The sequence below is a fragment of the Salmo salar genome, chromosome ssa15 (assembly GCF_905237065.1).
Source record: "Salmo salar chromosome ssa15, Ssal_v3.1, whole genome shotgun sequence".
Lineage (NCBI taxonomy): Eukaryota > Metazoa > Chordata > Actinopteri > Salmoniformes > Salmonidae > Salmo > Salmo salar.
Window position 1 is genome coordinate 97,717,517 of NC_059456.1, and position 16,969 is coordinate 97,734,485.

At 47.7% G+C, this 16,969-nt stretch overlaps 1 protein-coding gene across 1 annotated transcript; it reads right to left on the reverse strand.

Annotated features, from left to right (window-relative positions):
* Positions 1-610: 610 nt before the first annotated feature.
* On the reverse strand, positions 611-16,494 carry LOC106572796 (differentially expressed in FDCP 6 homolog). Its single transcript, XM_014147275.2, has 10 exons — positions 16,298-16,494; positions 12,246-12,386; positions 11,930-12,115; positions 11,281-11,508; positions 9,556-9,811; positions 9,097-9,395; positions 6,623-6,789; positions 2,624-2,822; positions 2,360-2,450; positions 611-1,785 (listed from the first exon to the last, which is right to left on the reverse strand). Exons 1-10 carry the CDS (start codon positions 16,391-16,393, stop codon positions 1,589-1,591), a joined length of 1,860 nt encoding a protein of 619 aa, XP_014002750.1. The 5' UTR covers positions 16,394-16,494; the 3' UTR covers positions 611-1,588.
* Positions 16,495-16,969: the final 475 nt, after the last annotated feature.

The following is a 16,969-nucleotide window of genomic DNA, read 5'->3' on the forward strand; positions in this document are numbered from 1 at the left end:
TCCCAGGCCCAACTATGGCTGCACCCCTGCCAAGTCATGTAAAATCCATAGATTAGTGCCTAATTCATTTATTTCAATTGATTTATTTCCTTATATGAACTGTAACATAAGTCAAATCTTTGAAATGATTGTATGTTGTGTTTATATTTCTGTTCCGTAAATAAAGTAGTCAAAAGTTTAGTATTTGGTCCCATATTCCTATAATGCAATGAGTCTACAAACTTGTTGGATGCACAGTTCGTTTAGGTTGTGTTTATTTTGTTGTTGTTGTGCCTAATAGAAATTTATGGGAAATAATGTATTGTGTCATGTTGAGGTACATTTTATTCTAAATAAGAATATATGTTTTTAAACACTTGGACATTAATGTGGATGCTACCATGATTACGAATAATCCTGAATTGATCGGGAATAATGATGAGTGAGAAAGTTACAGAGGGCCAAAGATCATACCCCCAAGACATGCTAACCTTTCACCATTACCGTTAGCATGTCTTAGCATGTCTTCAATGCCTACCTCTGAGATTTCAAAATAAATTGTTAAACAAAATCTCTTTCTCTGTGCAATTGTATTAGTATAAAATAATTGTAACAACATTTTAGCATATAATATAGCTCAGTATTTGTATAATTTATTTTATCATCTTTATCAAGGGTGTCAATAATGTCATTCCTACTGTATTATACGTATTTGCAATAAATCTCTCCTGTAATTGTCCTTTTTGGTCAGAAGGTGTCTCTCTTAACACTTTTTTGGTACATATTGTCACATCCATTAAATTATTATAGTATAAAAAAATAAAGCAGGATAATACCTTGAATTAGTTCTTAATTTCGTCACACAATACACAAACACTGAGGAGATATAAGGATTGGGAAAATGCAACGTCTACATAGTTTACACACACACACAGGGTACGCACCTGGCCCCCGAGCTTACATTTCTACATGTGTGTAAAGTTTAAACTGACTCCGGAAACAGGAAATAAAGAGACCACAGAAGCTGTTTGCATTAATTTCTACTCTACAAATCACTCTTCTCTGTTTTCATATTGTACCCATTTGGTAGAGAGTACTCTCCATGTTTTATTAATACCACTGTCTGTCTGTCTACCTGTCTGTCTGACATTACAAAGAGGGAGAGAAGAGAAAAAACTAGACTAATTTAGTAAATATATTTACAGAATTCATTTTGTGAGAGGAAAGAAATCTTCATCTTGTGATCTTTGAGAAGAAATTCTCAACAACAACAAAAAACACTTGTGGTCATTCTGTTCTTCATTAAAACATGGAGACTTGTTATCAACATACCGTGAGATGCTGTGATGGAATACTATTGATATAATACATTTACTACCAATGATGCATCTAATTGTTTACTACCAACTTGGTGGGAGAAGAATATTTAAATGACTAATGTCATGTATCTTGACGATTGCTTTATCCCATCCATGCTTTTCCGTCAACTAGACATTGACACCACCTAAAAGATGAATTCATACTTGCTCAGTCTTTCCACCTTTTCCATTACAAAAACCACAAACGAAACACACAGTTTTCCCTTCTAGAGGAGAAGAACCATATCCTCTCAGGGGATGTCCATGCCTCCGTTAGAGGTCTGGGAGAGACGTCTCTCTCCTTCACAGCCTATCCCTGCACCACTGCTGTCCACATTCTCCTTGCTCTCATCATCCTGCTCCTCTGACCGCTGTCTCAGACGCAGGCCCGGATCTCTCTGAGACGGGATCTGGAAACTGGAGAACGATCCTCCAGAAGATCTCTTCTCTGAATGGAACCATTCCAGCAAGAACAGGATACAGAAAAACACAAACATTTAGCCTACTGTACTGTTCTTGGTGGACAAGACCACATTGTAACAAAGTATATCTTGGTAAATTATTCAAAAGTGATGATTGGTGAATCTGACATAGTCATCTTGTTATGGATGAGAACAGTGGTTGTTGACAGGTAAATCATCAGTGTACCTTAGGTTAGAAGCTACTGTGTCAAAGACGAGGGATGCTAAAGTCACGGGTTTACAGTAGAAAATATGATGAGTAACACAGAAATGCACTAGTAAGTCTTATCAACGCTATGCTTAAAGAAAGAAGTACACTAAAAGGAGGTTGTCAAAACCTAGTTGCATCCTCACAGAGAAAGAGGGACATTTCTCATCACCTTTAGCATACACCTACTACTGTACAGTAGGTCTGCACATCACATGCCTAATTCGCTACCTGCTCTTTGTGCATAGTTAAATGTCAAACCACAAGGAAATGTGTGCCCACTCGTGACCTCATTACCTCACACAATGCTGAACATTTGACAAAATGGCAACATATCAATGTGTGTGACATACCTCCTGGTCCAACTGGACGCATCAGCCGGTTCATCTGAACATTCCAGTGTTTGACATTGGTGCTGGCCTGGCGAAGCTTCCTTTGGGCAGCCTATCAGGACACAAGGGAGATTGAGACATATGGAACAAATTTACACTACAGACATGTATGAGGCTCTACTGTTAATCACATTGACGTTAGTGTTGATAATTAAGCCCAATCTAAATATCCAGTGTTGTTGTGAAGGGAAGGAGTGAGCGTGTTGATAACGGTAGCCTACTCACCACAACGTCCTGGTCGACCCGGTGTCGGTTGGCCCTGACCTCCTCCAGCTGCCGCTGGGCCTCCTCCAGAGCCCGGGTCTTGTTCTCCATCTCTTGCCTCAGCTCCTGCTTCTCTCTCTGGGTCTTCCGGATGTACTCCTCCTGCTCGTCCTGGAGGGCCATCAGGGCCTTCATCTTCTCCTCCTCCTCAGACAGCAAACTGGGCAATACAGAGTCAAGGTTTTTTAGAAACATGGCAAGTAAAAACAGACAGGGCATACAGTAGTCAGTAAATATAGCAGGATCTGCTGGAGATTTAGGAAATGAATCGAAGGACACGTCAGATCATGTAAGATTGAGACAGAGCCCCAAGCACACCCTGTCAACATATCCAACAGATTGTAGCTAGACAACTTCCTCTGCTAAAAACTCTACTTCCTCAGGAACCTCACTAACGCAACAGCCCACCCTTCAACACTGATCAGCTTCTCACCACCATCTGTCTCCCTGTGGTGTGCTGTGCTCATAAAGAAGATAGGCTTTTGAAAAATAACTATTTTTCATAAAATTGTAGTTATCTTAGCTAGCTGAATTGTTTACCAGTTGCTAAGCAGTTGCTAGGGACTCTTTTGGAAGAAGCTAGCTAGCTAACGAAGAACAACAAAGAATATCTAGTTAACAGAAGAAAAGAAAGAGAAAATCAGGACAGAAGAAAAAGGATATCAAAGTGAAACAGTTCTCTAAAGACACAAGAGACAATAATACAAGAAACAACACTTCTGTAGCTTGTCAACTATGTGTCTGTCTATCCCTGTTCTCTCCTCTCTGCACAGGCCATACAAACACTTCACACCGCGTGGCCGCTGCCACTCTAACCTGGTGGTCCCAGTGCGCACGACCCACGTGGAGTTCCAGGTCTCCGGCAGCCTCTGGAACTGCCGGTCTGCAGCCAACAAGGCTGAGTTCATCTCAGCCTATGCTACCCTCCAGTCCCTAGACTTCCTGGCGCTGACGGAAACATGGATTACCACAGATAACACTGCTACTCCTACTGCTCTCTCTTCGTCTGCCCACGTGTTCTCGCATACCCCTAGAGCATCGAGCCAGCGGGGTGGTGGCACTGGAATCCTCATCTCTCCCAAGTGGACATTCTCTCTTTCTCCCCTGACCCATCTGTCTATCTCCTCATTTGAATTCCATGCTGTCACAGTTACCAGCCCTTTCAAGCTTAACATCCTTACCATTTATCGCCCTCCAGGTTCCCTTGGAGAGTTCATCAATGAGCTTGACGCCTTGATAAGTTCCTTTCCTGAGGATGGCTCACCTCTCACAGTTCTGGGTGACTTTAACCTCCCCACGTCTACCTTTGACTCATTCCTCTCTGCCTCCTTCTTTCCACTCCTCTCCTCTTTTGACCTCACCCTCTCACCTTCCCCCCCTACTCACAAGGCAGGCAATACGCTTGACCTCATCTTTACTAGATGCTGTTCTTCCACTAATCTCATTGCAACTCCCCTCCAAATCTCCGACCACTACCTTGTATCCTTTTCCCTCTTGCTCTCATCCAACACTTCTCACTCTGCCCCTACTCGGATGGTATTGCGCCGTCCCAACCTTCGCTCTCTCTCTCCCGCTACTCTCTCCTCTTCCATCCTATCATCTCTTCCCTCTGCTCAAACCTTCTCCAACCTATCTCCTGATTCTGCCTCCTCAACCCTCCTCTCCTCCCTTTCTGCATCCTTTGATTTTCTCTGTCCCCTATCCTCCAGGCCGGCTCGGTCCTCCCCTCCTGCTCCGTGGCTCGACGACTCACTACGAGCTCACAGAACAGGGCTCCGGGCAGCCGAGCGGAAATGGAGGAAAACTCGCCTCCCCTGCGGACCTGGCATCCTTTCACTCCCTCCTCTCTACATTCTCCTCTTCTGTCTCTGCTGCTAAAGCCACTTTCTACCACTCTAAATTCCAAGCATCTGCCTCTAACCCTAGGAAGCTCTTTGCTACCTTCTCCTCCCTCCTGAATCCTCCTCCCCCCTCCCCCCCTCCTCCCTCTCTGCGGATGACTTCGTCAACCATTTTGAAAAGAAGGTTGACGATATCCGATCCTCGTTTGCTAAGTCAAACGACACCGCTGGTCCTGCTCACACTGCCCTACCCTGTGCTTTGACCTCTTTCTCCCCTCTCTCTCCAGATGAAATCTCGCATCTTGTGACGGCCGGCCGTCCAACAACCTGCCCACTTGACCCTATCCCCTCCTCTCTTCTCCAGACCATTTCCGGAGACCTTCTCCCCTTCCTCACCTCGCTCATCAACTCATCCTTGACCGCTGGCTACGTCCCTTCCGTCTTCAAGAGAGCGAGAGTTGCACCCCTTCTGAAAAAACCTACACTCGATCCCTCCGATGTCAACAACTACAGACCAGTATCCCTTCTTTCTTTTCTCTCCAAAACTCTTGAACGTGCCGTCCTTGGCCAGCTCTCCTGCTATCTCTCTCAGAATGACCTTCTTGATCCTAATCAGTCAGGTTTCAAGACTGGGCATTCAACTGAGACTGCTCTTCTCTGTGTCACGGAGGCTCTCCGCACTGCTAAAGCTAACTCTCTCTCCTCTGCTCTCATCCTTCTAGATCTATCTGCTGCCTTTGATACTGTGAACCATCAGATCCTCCTCTCCACCCTCTCCGAGTTGGGCATCTCCGGCGCGGCCACGCTTGGATTGCGTCCTACCTGACAGGTCGCTCCTACCAGGTGGCGTGGCGAGAATCTGTCTCCGCACCATGCGCTCTCACCACTGGTGTCCCCCAGGGCTCTGTTCTAGGCCCTCTCCTATTCTCGCTATACACCAAGTCACTTGGCTCTGTCATATCCTCACATGGTCTCTCCTATCATTGCTATGCAGACGACACACAATTAATCTTCTCCTTTCCCCCTTCTGATAACCAGGCGGCGAATCGCATCTCTGCATGTCTGTCAGACATATCAGTGTGGATGACGGATCACCAGCTCAAGCTGAACCTCGGCAAGACGGAGCTGCTCTTCCTCCCGGGGAAGGACTGCCCGTTCCATGATCTCGCCATCACGGTTGACAACTCCCTTGTGTCCTCCTCCCAGAGTGCTAAGAACCTTGGCGTGATCCTGGACAACACCCTGTCGTTCTCCACTAACATCAAGGCGGTGACCCGATCCTGTAGGTTCATGCTCTACAACATTCGCAGAGTACGACCCTGCCTCACACAGGAAGCGGCGCAGGTCCTAATCCAGGCACTTGTCATCTCCCGTCTGGATTACTGCAACTCGCTGTTGGCTGGGCTCCCTGCCTGTGCCATTAAACCCCTATAACTCATCCAGAACGCCGCAGCCCGTCTGGTGTACAACCTTCCCAAGTTCTCTCACGTCACCCCGCTCCTCCGCTCTCTCCACTGGCTTCCAATTGAAGCTCGCATCCGCTACAAGACCATGGTGATTGTCTACGGAGCTGTGAAGGGAACAGCACCTCCATACCTTCAGGCTCTGATCAGGCCCTACACCCAAACAAGGGCACTGCGTTCATCCACCTCTGGCCTGCTGGCCCCCCTACCTCTGAGGAAGCACAGTTCCCGCTCAGCCCAGTCAAAACTGTTCGCTGCTCTGACACCCCAATGGTGGAACAAGCTCCCTCACGACGCCAGGATAGCGGAGTCAATCACCACCTTCCGGAGACACCTGAAACCCCACCTCTTTAAGGAATACCTAGGATAGGATAAAGTAATCCTTCTAACCCCCCCCCCTTAAAAGATTTAGAAGCACTATTGTAAAGTGGTTGTTCCACTGGATATCATAAGGTGAATGCAGCAATTTGTAAGTCGCTCTGGATAAGAGCGTCTGCTAAATGACTTAAATGTAAATGTAATTAAAAAGACATGCAGCTTGTACATGCTAAGTGGATGCGTTTTCACATGCCGACTGCTAGCCCTAACTGAGCCTGTCTATGGAAGAGAATATGTTTGAAGAAGAATACTGTGTGTGTGCGCATGCAGCACCCTACCCAGTCTGTGCGTATCTAAAGACCTCTTCGTCCTGTCTGGCCTTGATCTCCTGGTGCAAGGCCTCCTCCAGACTCGTCTGCAACCCCTCCAGCTCCTTGATCCTCTTCCTCTGCCGCTCCGCCTCCTCCTCCTTCAGAATCATCTCTGCCTGCATGCTGGCCCGCGACTGGAGAGACACACACAGCATAGAAGATCTAGACACCTAGCCCAGTGCATCGTGATCAGCATAACCAGTGTTACTATACACCCTGTCACCCACTCTAAATCTGCACCAACCATCCTCCACAGTACACACAACACAACCGCCACCCTCCTCCTCCTTGACACAGGTAAGCACACACTCAAAACAGAAGGTTCTATACACTGCCAAAAAAGGGTTACTTGGCTCATAACCATAGCGGATCCCTTTTTGGTGCTATATAGAACTTGTTTTAAGGTTATATAAAAGAACCATGCTCATAAGGTTCTCATTGGAACCTTTATGGTGCTATAACCACACTCCTCCTTTCTTCCCTTCACCCTCTCCCTCTTTCCTGTTACTAGCTGTCCTCACCGCCTCCCTCCTCTCCCTCCCTGTCCTCACCGTCTCCCTCCTCTCTTCCCTCACCGCCTCCCTCCTCTCCCTCCCTGTGCTCACCGTCTCCCTCCTCTCTTCCCTCACCGCCTCCCTCCTCTCCCTCCCTGTCCTCACCGTCTCCCTCCTCTCTTCCCTCACCGCCTCCCTCCTCTCCCTCCCTGTCCTCACCGCCTCCCTCCTCTCCCTCCCTGTCCTCACCGTCTCCCTCCTCTCTTCCCTCACCACCTCCCTCCTCTCCCTTCCTGTCCTCACCGTCTCCCTCCTCTCTTCCCTCACCGCCTCCCTCCTCTCCCTCCCTGTCCTCACCGCCTCCCTCCTCTCCCTCCCTGTCCTCACCGTCTCCCTCCTCTCTTCCCTCACCACCTCCCTCCTCTCCCTTCCTGTCCTCACCGTCTCCCTCCTCTCTTCCCTCACCGTCTCCCTCCTCTCTTCCCTCTCTTCACCACCTCCCTCTCTCCCTCCCTCTCTGTCCTCACTGCCTCCCTCCTCTCCCTCCTCCCCCTCCCTCTCTGTCCTCACCACCTCCCTCCCTCCCTCTCTGTCCTCACCACCTCCCTCCCTCCCTCCCTCCTCTCCCTCCCTCTCTGTCCTCACTGCCTCCCTCCTCTCCCTCCTCTTCTTCCCTCTCTTTCTTCACCACCTCCCTCCCTCTTCTCCCTCCCGCTCTGTCCTCACCGCCTCCCTCCCTCTCTGTCCTCACGGCATCCCTCCCTCTCTGTCCTCACCGCCTCCCTCCCCCTCTGTCCTCACCGCCTCCCTCCCTCCATCCCTCCTCTCCCTCCCTCTCTGTCTTCACCGCCTCTCCCTCCCTCTCTGTCCTCACCGCCTCCCTCTCTCCCTCCTCTCCCTCCCGCTCTGTCCTCACCGCCTCCCTCCCTCCCTCCTCTCTCTCCCTCTCTGTCCTCACCGCCTCTCTCCCTCCTCTCCCTCCCTCTCTGTACTCACCGCCTCCCTGTCCTCCCTCCCTCCCTTCCTGTCCTCCCTCTCTGTCCTCCCTCCCTCCCTGTCCTCCCTCCCTCCTTTCCCTCCCTCTCTGTCCTCACCACCTCCCTCCATCCTCTCCCTCCCTCTCTGTCTTCACTGCCTCCCTCTCCTCCCTCCCTCTCTGTCCTCCCTCCCTCCCTCCCTCCCTCTCTGTCCTCACCGCCTCCCTCTCCTCCTTCCCTCTCTGTCCTCCCTCCCTCTCTGTCCTCACTGCCTCCCTCTCCTCCCTCCCTCTCTGTCCTCCCTCCCTCTCTGTCCTCACCACCTCCCTCTGTCCTCCCTCCCTCTCTCTCTGTCCTCCCTCCCTCTCTGTCCTCACCGCCTCCCTCTCCTCCCTCCCTCTCTGTCCTCCCTCCCTCCCTCCCTCCCTCCCTGTCCTCACCGCCTCCCTCTCCTCCTTCCCTCTCTGTCCTCCCTCCCTCTCTGTCCTCCCTCCCTCCCTCTCCTCCCTCCCTCCCTCCCTCCCTCCCTCTCTGTCCTCACCGACTCCCTCCCTCTCTGTCCTCACTGCCTCCCTGTCCTCCCTCCCTCTCTGTCCTCCCTCCCTCTCTGTCCTCACCACCTCCCTCTTCTCCCTCCCCCTCTGTCCTCCCTCCCTCTCTGTCCTCCCTCCCTCTCTGTCCTCACCGCCTCCCTCTCCTCCCTCCCTCTCTGTCCTCCCTCCCTCTTTCCCTCTCTGTCCTCACCACCTTCCTCTCCTCCCTCCCTCTCTGTCCTCACCGACTCCCTCCCTCCTCTCCCGCCCTCCCTCACCGCCTCCCTCTCTGTCCTCACCGCCTACCTCCCTCCTCTCCCTCCCTCACCGCCTCCCTCTCTGTCCTCACCGCCTACCTCCCCTCCCTTCCTCTGTCCTCACCACCTCCCTCCCTTTGTTATCGCTTTTTTCCACCGTCTCCCTCTCCCAGTCTTCACCTCCTCTGCCTCGCGGAGCTGCACCTCCAGGGCCTGCTGCATCTCATCATGCTGCTGACGCCTCCTCATCTCGTCCTGCTCCAGGAGAGCCTGGGCCTGCCTCTGTGCCTCCTTCAGTAGCTCCAGCTCGGCCAGTTTACGCTCCTTCTCCTCCTGGAGGGCCCGAAAACGTTGCAGCTCCTCCTCTTTGGCCAGCCGCCTCCTCTCCCGCTGCTCCCTCTGCTCCCTCCTCTTCAGCTTCAGGTCCTTGTGGAGAGAGGTCTTCCCTTCAGTGTGTAGACGGATGGCTGTCTGAATGGCTGTGGGGAGGGAGGGGGATAGGCTGTAACAAGTTGTACAATAGTACTTCCACACAGGGTTCACATTATATATTCACTCTTAGAGGAGTCTGAAGACTATTGGGAGTGAATGCATTATTAGTGGGAGGGATCACTGAGTAGAAGAACATGGCCCACAGACCTGCTGTCCATTCCTGTCTCTGCTTGGTGTCTGAGGCACTCATCTCATAGGTCTTGGAGAGAGTTTTCAGACAGAACATACACCTCTTCCCATCTCTGTCTGGCAGCACCTCCACACAGCAGTCCCCGTCCAGAGGGATGTTTCCCTGGCGCTCCTTGCGGTCCTCACTGGTGTAGTAGGCCAGGGTACCGGGCCTCAGGGTGAACCAGCGCTCCTTCCAATTCCTCCTCAGCTGACCCTTCTTCCAAACATACCCCTGGAGGCGACAAAGTCAACACACACATTATTGACATAGAACAACATATCACTGAGACATCCCCTTTTGCCCTTACCAATGTTTGCAAATCTTTAAGGTGGTGGCAGCAATATGGTGGAAGATACATCACTACACAGCTTATACACTCAGTTGCCAGTTTATTCGGTACACCCATCTAGTACCAGGTTGGACCCCCCTTTGCCTCCAGAACAACCTGAATTAAAATGTTGCTCAATTGGTATCAAGGGATCTAACGTGTGCCAGGAAAACATTCCCCACACCATTACACCACCGCCTCCAGCCTGTACTGTTGACACCAGGCAGGATGGGGCCATGAACTCATGCTGATTACCCCAAATCCTGACTCTGCCATCAGCCTGTACTGTTGACACCAGGCAGGATGGGGCCATGAACTCATGCTGATTACACCAAATCCTGACTCTGCCACCAGCCTGTACTTTTGACACCAGGCAGGATGGGGCCATGAACTCATGCTGATTACACCAAATCCTGACTCTGCCATCAGCCTGTACTGTTGACACCAGGCAGGATGGGGTCATGAACTCATGCTGATTACCCCAAATCCTGACTCTGCCACCAGCCTGTACTGTTGACACCAGGCAGGATGGGGCCATGAACTCATGCTGATTACCCCAAATCCTGACTCTGCCATCAGCCTGTACTGTTGACACCAGGCAGGATGGGGCCATGAACTCATGCTGATTACACCAAATCCTGACTCTGCCATCAGCATGACGCAACAGGAACTGAGATTTGTTTGACCAGGCAAAGTTTTTCCACTTGTCAGTTGTCCAGTGTTGGTGATGGCTGCCCACTGGAGCCACTTCTTCTTGTTTTCAGCTGATAGGAGTGGAACCTATCAGCTGCAATAGCCCATTTGTGACAAGGACCGACGAGTTGTGCGTTCTGAGATGCCGTTCTGCTCACCACTGTTGTACTGCGCCGTTATTTGCCTGTTAGCTTGCCTGATTTTTGCCATTCTCCTTCTACCTCTCATCAACGAGATATTTTAGCCCGCAGGACTGCCGCTGACTGGATGTTTTTTGTTTGTTACACCATTCTCGGTAAACCCTAGACACTGACGTGTGTGAAAAGCCCAGGAGGCCGGCCATTTCTTAGATACTGGAACCAGTGCATCTGGCACCAAAGCTCAAAGTTGCTTAGGTCACTCGTTTTGCCCATTCTAACATTCAATCGAACAGTACCTGAATGCCTCTATGCCTGTCTGCTTTATATAACAAGCCACGGCAACGTGACTCACTGTCTGTAGGAGCGAACCATTTTCATGAACGGGGTGGTGTACCTAATAAACTGGCCCATGAGTGTACATATCCCTTCAGACATGCTAACATCGAGATTTTAGGGCCACGCGGGAGGGATAGGGAGCGATGTGGGACCGGCTGAGAGACAGACAGACCATACTGCTCTATTGTTTTCAGGTAACCTACCTCTTTGAGGACATCACCAACTATCTCCCTGTACACCTCCTCTATGGCCATGCTGGTGATTTCCTGGTCCATGCCTCTAGTTACCTTCCCAGAGTTCATCATCTCCAGGAAGGACCAGACAGTGAAACCATTCTGCTGCACTGTATCCTTGGAGATGAAGTCCTCCAGCTCCACACAGTTGAGCTCAACACTCATGGCCATACACATCTTCTTGAGCAGGTATTCCACCTGAACAAATAAAGTGTGGAGCACAAATATTTGGCATATAAAAATACATTGAAATGTATATTGTGGTGAGAATGGTTGCCTTGCACTTGTTTTGCCACCAGTGAAATGTATTGTTTTTGATTGATAAGGTAACCTCCTCCATTTTGTTTTTAGTGAAACAACCTTGACTGCTGGTTCTCACGCAGAGGCGCTGTGCTCTGCTCTAAAAGCTGCCTGTAGCTTATTATAACACTGCCAACAGCGGTTGTGAAAAACAGACTACAGGAAACCAGAAGCTATGTGACATGCAAGCCCACATTTACTGCGCATATAAAGAAACCACATTCAGTGGGCAAAGAAACACTTGTGGATCACAAGTCTGCTATTTTTTTCAGAGGTTTGGCAGGTAAATACTAGGACAGGATGGTGAAGTTGAACTCACCTCATCTGGGACCATAACCAGAGGGTATTTGTCCTCTGACAAAAAGTTAAACAGGCACCAGAGACTAAAGGCATCTTTCCCTGGCAACACGTTCTTATTGTCCTTCCCCGGCTTGTAGTTCTTCTTAGCAGTGAGAGTCCAGCAAAGCTCATCTACTTGTTCCTTGACAAAACAGCCCTCTTCTACCTGTGTGCAGGAAACATAATACACACAATGTTGAGTGAGACTAACAAAAACATAAACTCAGCTATTGTCATGATGGTACAGTACCATGTTTACAGATTAAACTAGGGTGTGTCTGCGTGCATTTCATTACCTTGTCCAGTATGTATTTGTTGAGGTAAGGCATGTACCCCTGGCTAGAGACTGGTCCATCATCATCATCCCTGAAGTGTTCTTCCAGAGCTACTGGGTCGTGGGGGATGGACAGAACCGTACACAGGTTATGGGACAGAACCTAAAACACATGGACAACAGGTAGATATGGATGAGTTTGAACAAGTACTGAACGTAACAGACGTCAATATTAGTATCTGGCCAAGATCTGTTTATAAACCTTGTACAGACTTGTCTCTGTCAGACAGAAAAAACATGAAATACTTTGACAGTTTAAAAAGGACCTGAAACACAAAAACTGAATCATTGCAGTATTTTAGTCTTAGAGGAAACGTGTATAATGTACCCATCACGTCAGAATACAGGAGAAGGATATAGTGAATCTGCTGACCAGGCATGTGTGATTTACTCAGTCAAATATCTATTGGGTTACTTCAAGAGAGCTTCTTGTGTTGACACAACAATGTTCCAACTGCCATTTAGACTTTCTGAAAAGATTAAGGATGCTCTCATGAAAAATAATAATAAATTACTGGACCTTACTGAAATAGAAGTTGAGAGATATCTATCTTATTTTGAGAGAGACTCAGTAAACCCGTGTAGAACTCAGCCTTCATTTTCTGACACATCATCACCACATCCTGTCCTCCTCTCCTCTCCACTCCTCTCCTCTCCTCCCTCACTCACTCTTCTTCTCACAACTGAACCAAGGATTTTATTGGGATCCCCATTATCTGTTGCTGAAGCAGCAGCTACTCTTCCTGGGGTCCACACAAAACATAAGATATGACATAATACAGAACATTTAACTACACACATTTTAAATAAGCACAATGGAAACAAACGTTCCTCTGGACAGTTACACGCATACATACTGTACACTGGTACATATACATGTGAGCTATTTAGGTCAGATAGGGGAGAGGTGTGTTGTGAGGTGTTTTATCTTTCATTTTTTAAAGCAAATGTTGCTGTTTGCTTGAATAATTTGAGATGGGAAGGAGTTCCATGTGATCATGTGTCACAATTGTGATAAGGAGTTGACCAAAACGCAGCGGGAAAATGTATACTCATCTTCTTTTTTATTTGAAGAAGGAAAACAAAATAAACACGTATACAAAACAAACGACTCCAAACCGTCCTGTCAGGTGCAACAAACACTAAACCAGGAAATAACTAAACAGAACAAACACCCCTATAAATAGAACCTTCAATCAGAAGCAACGAGAAGCAGCTGCCTCCAATTGAAGGTCAACCCAATAAACACCACATAGAGATAGACCAACTAAAAATAACATAGAAATACACTAACATAGAACATAACCCAAACAACCCCGAAACACTCTAAACAAACACCCCCTGCCACGCCCTGACCAAACTACAATAACAAACAGCCCCTTTACTGGTCAGGACGTGACATCATGGCTCTACATAATAGGGTGCGTTCCCTTGAATTCATTCTGGATTTGAGGACTGTGTCTGGTGGGTTATGTCTGTCAGAGCTATATGTAAGTTGATTATACAGGGAAGTTTGAATTTGACAATATTTCTCACAAAAACAAGAATGAATGCAGTCAATCTCTCCTCTACCTTGAGCCAAGAGAGACTGACATGCATACTGTTGACATTAGCCCTCTTTCTACATTGAAGGGCAAGACGTGTTGCTCTGTTCCGCGCCAGCTGCAGATTTTCTAGGTCCTTAGTTGCAGCACACGATCATATCATCAGGCAATAGAGATGATTCCAGAAAACTACAGCTTGCAGGACTTGTTTGGTCGACAGTGGTGTTAAAAAAAAGCAGAGCATCTCTTTATCACAGACAGACCTCTCCCCATCTTCACAACAACTGAGTCAATATTCCTTGACCATGACACTTTACGGTCTCAGCTGACACCAAGAAGTTTACTCTCCTCAACTTGCTCAACAGCCACATCATTCATTACCAGATTCAGCTGAGGTCTAGAACTTAGGGAATGATTTGTACCAAATACAATGCTCTTAGTTTTAGAGATGTTCAGACCCAGTTTATTATTAAGCACCCATTACAAAACTGACCACAGCTCTTTGTTTTAGGGTTACAGTGATTTCACTAGCTGTGGTTGCTGACGTGTATAATGTTAAATCATCAGCGTACATAGACACACAGGCTTTGTTGAACAGTAAAAGACCCTAGAGTGCTGCCTTGCGGTATCTATCCAATAGAAGCTTCCATTAAAGAAAACCCTCTGTTCTATTGGATAGATAGCTCCCAACCCATGATATGGTAGCAGATGTAAAGCAATAACACTTAAGTTCTCTCAACAACAGGTTATGGCCAATAATATCAAAGGCTGCACTGAAGTCTAACTGTACAGCTCCCACAATCTTCTTATTATCAATTTATTTTAGCCAATCATAAGTAATTTGTGTCAGGGCAGTACATGTTGAGTGCCCTTCTCCATAAGCATGCTGAAAGTGGGGTAATTATTTTTCCAAAGAATTGCTAAGAGCCGGCAGTAAGCTGATAGGTCGGCTGTTAGAACCAGTAAAGGCTGCTTTACCATTCTTGGGTAGCGGAATGACTTTGGCTTCCCTCCAGGTCTGAGGACAAACACTTTTCTCCAGACTCAGATAATAAATATGACAAACAGGAGTGGCAATACAGCCCACTATCATCCTCAGTAGCTTTCCAGCTAAGTTGTCAATACCAGATGGTTTCTCACACTAACTTCACAGAATTTAAAATTACAATGCTTTCTTTCATTATTAGATATTTTACGCATGAATATGTTGGCTCACAGTTTGTTGTTGGCATTCCATGTTTGAGTTTGCCCACTTTGCCAATGAAATAGTCATTAAAATAATTGGCAATATCAGAAGGTCATGTGATGAATGTGCCCTGTGATTCAACAAAACATGGAGTTGAATTAGTCTTTCTGCCCACAATTTCATTTAAAGTACTCCAAAGATTTTTATATCATTTATATTAGTTTCATAATACAGTTTCTTCTTATTTCTGTTCAGTTTAGTAATATACATTTATTAATTTTAAAGAACACTAAGACCTGTGTGGCCTGGGGACCTTCAGCCTCTATGAACCTGACTCCCTGGTCTCTAGACTGGCCCATACTCCAGACCAGTCTGCCAGTGCCAGCATGACAGGGATAAGTCTAGTCACGAGGTTCTGATAGTGAAAGCCAGGCCAGGAGCACATGGCTGAAACATGGAGCTCGATGGAGGAGCGTGGGACTGGTCCTACACCATGTAACAATATAGCCTGGTCCGAGGTCTGTTTGTGCTCTGGCCAACTCCACTGTTCATTGTCAAGCCAAACAGCGTGACAGGGAGTTGGCATGCTAGCACCAACACACTGGCACTCAGGTTCATATCAATAAGCACTGAAGATGTACGTGAACTGTAGTACAGGTGGCGATGTGGTGACAAGTACTATTCACCAGCTCTCTGGTCGTGCTCAGTGCCACAGTACCAATTGCACTGCATGTGGTGACATCATGGACCAGCCTGGTCACAACTTGGTGATGAGGCCTTCCATTCATAGAAAAGCAGAGCAAACTGTAACTCTCCAGCTCACACACTGCCCCTACTGTGCACTATTTCACTATCATCAGTGTTGTTCTCCCCCCATGGGAAAAATATAGTTACCACTGCGAGCCCTATTACAACACTAAAACAATCAGCTAATAACTTGTCACACACAGAGCATGTGCCATGAAGGTTTGCTCAACCAGGAAATACACCTAATCAGATGAAGATCAGCAGAAAATCTACCATATATCATCTAGCAAACATATACAGCATATCAAGTTATTCAGGACCAGTTCTGCTCATCTTCACTAATGTCAAAAGTATATTTTTATTGACCCAGATTACTATATATTATTGGATGACTCCAGCTACCCCAATAAAGATCCTCATGAGGTTGGAAATGAGAGAGCTGGGTGCCTTGGTTAGAAGACGGTGCTCCTAAAACATGGGGCCAAAACCCTTAGTAAAATCCCATCAATTTTGCCTAAAATTAATCCAGGTGCTCACCTTGAGTTGAGACTTGGACACTTTCCCACTCTTCTCCAGATCCAGAGCAGTGAAACCATACCAAATAGACTTGAGGAGCTCTGAGCGTAGGTCCATGTCTACAGCAGCATAACTTTCTCTCTCTCCCTCCCTCCTCTCGATACGTGCCCCTACGCTGTGATAGCTTCTTGAGCCACCCACACCCAGTAGTGCTTTGACTGTGGGGCCCTGCTGTGCTGACTGCACTAAAAAACCAGTCGGTCTCAGTTGCGCCACCTGCTGGCGGGGCATTGTAGTGTAAGGGTCCAATAACAGAGACTGACGTACTCCTTTAATATAGTGAACAAAAATATAAACGCAACATGTAAAGTGTTGGTCCCATGTTTCATGAGCTGAAATAAAAGATCCAAGACATTTTCCATACGCACAACATTTTTATTTCTCTCCAATTTTATGCACAAATTTGTTTACATCCCTATTAGTGTGCATTTCTCCTTTGCCAAGATAATCCATCCAATTGACAGTGGATCATTACACAAGTGCACCTTATGCTAGGGACCCCCCAACGTTGTTTTAGAGAATTTGACAGTATGTCCAACCGACCTCACAACCACCGACCACGTGTAACCACACCAGCCCAGGACCTCCACATCCAGCTTCTTCACCTGCGGGATCATTTAGCAGAGGCTTTTA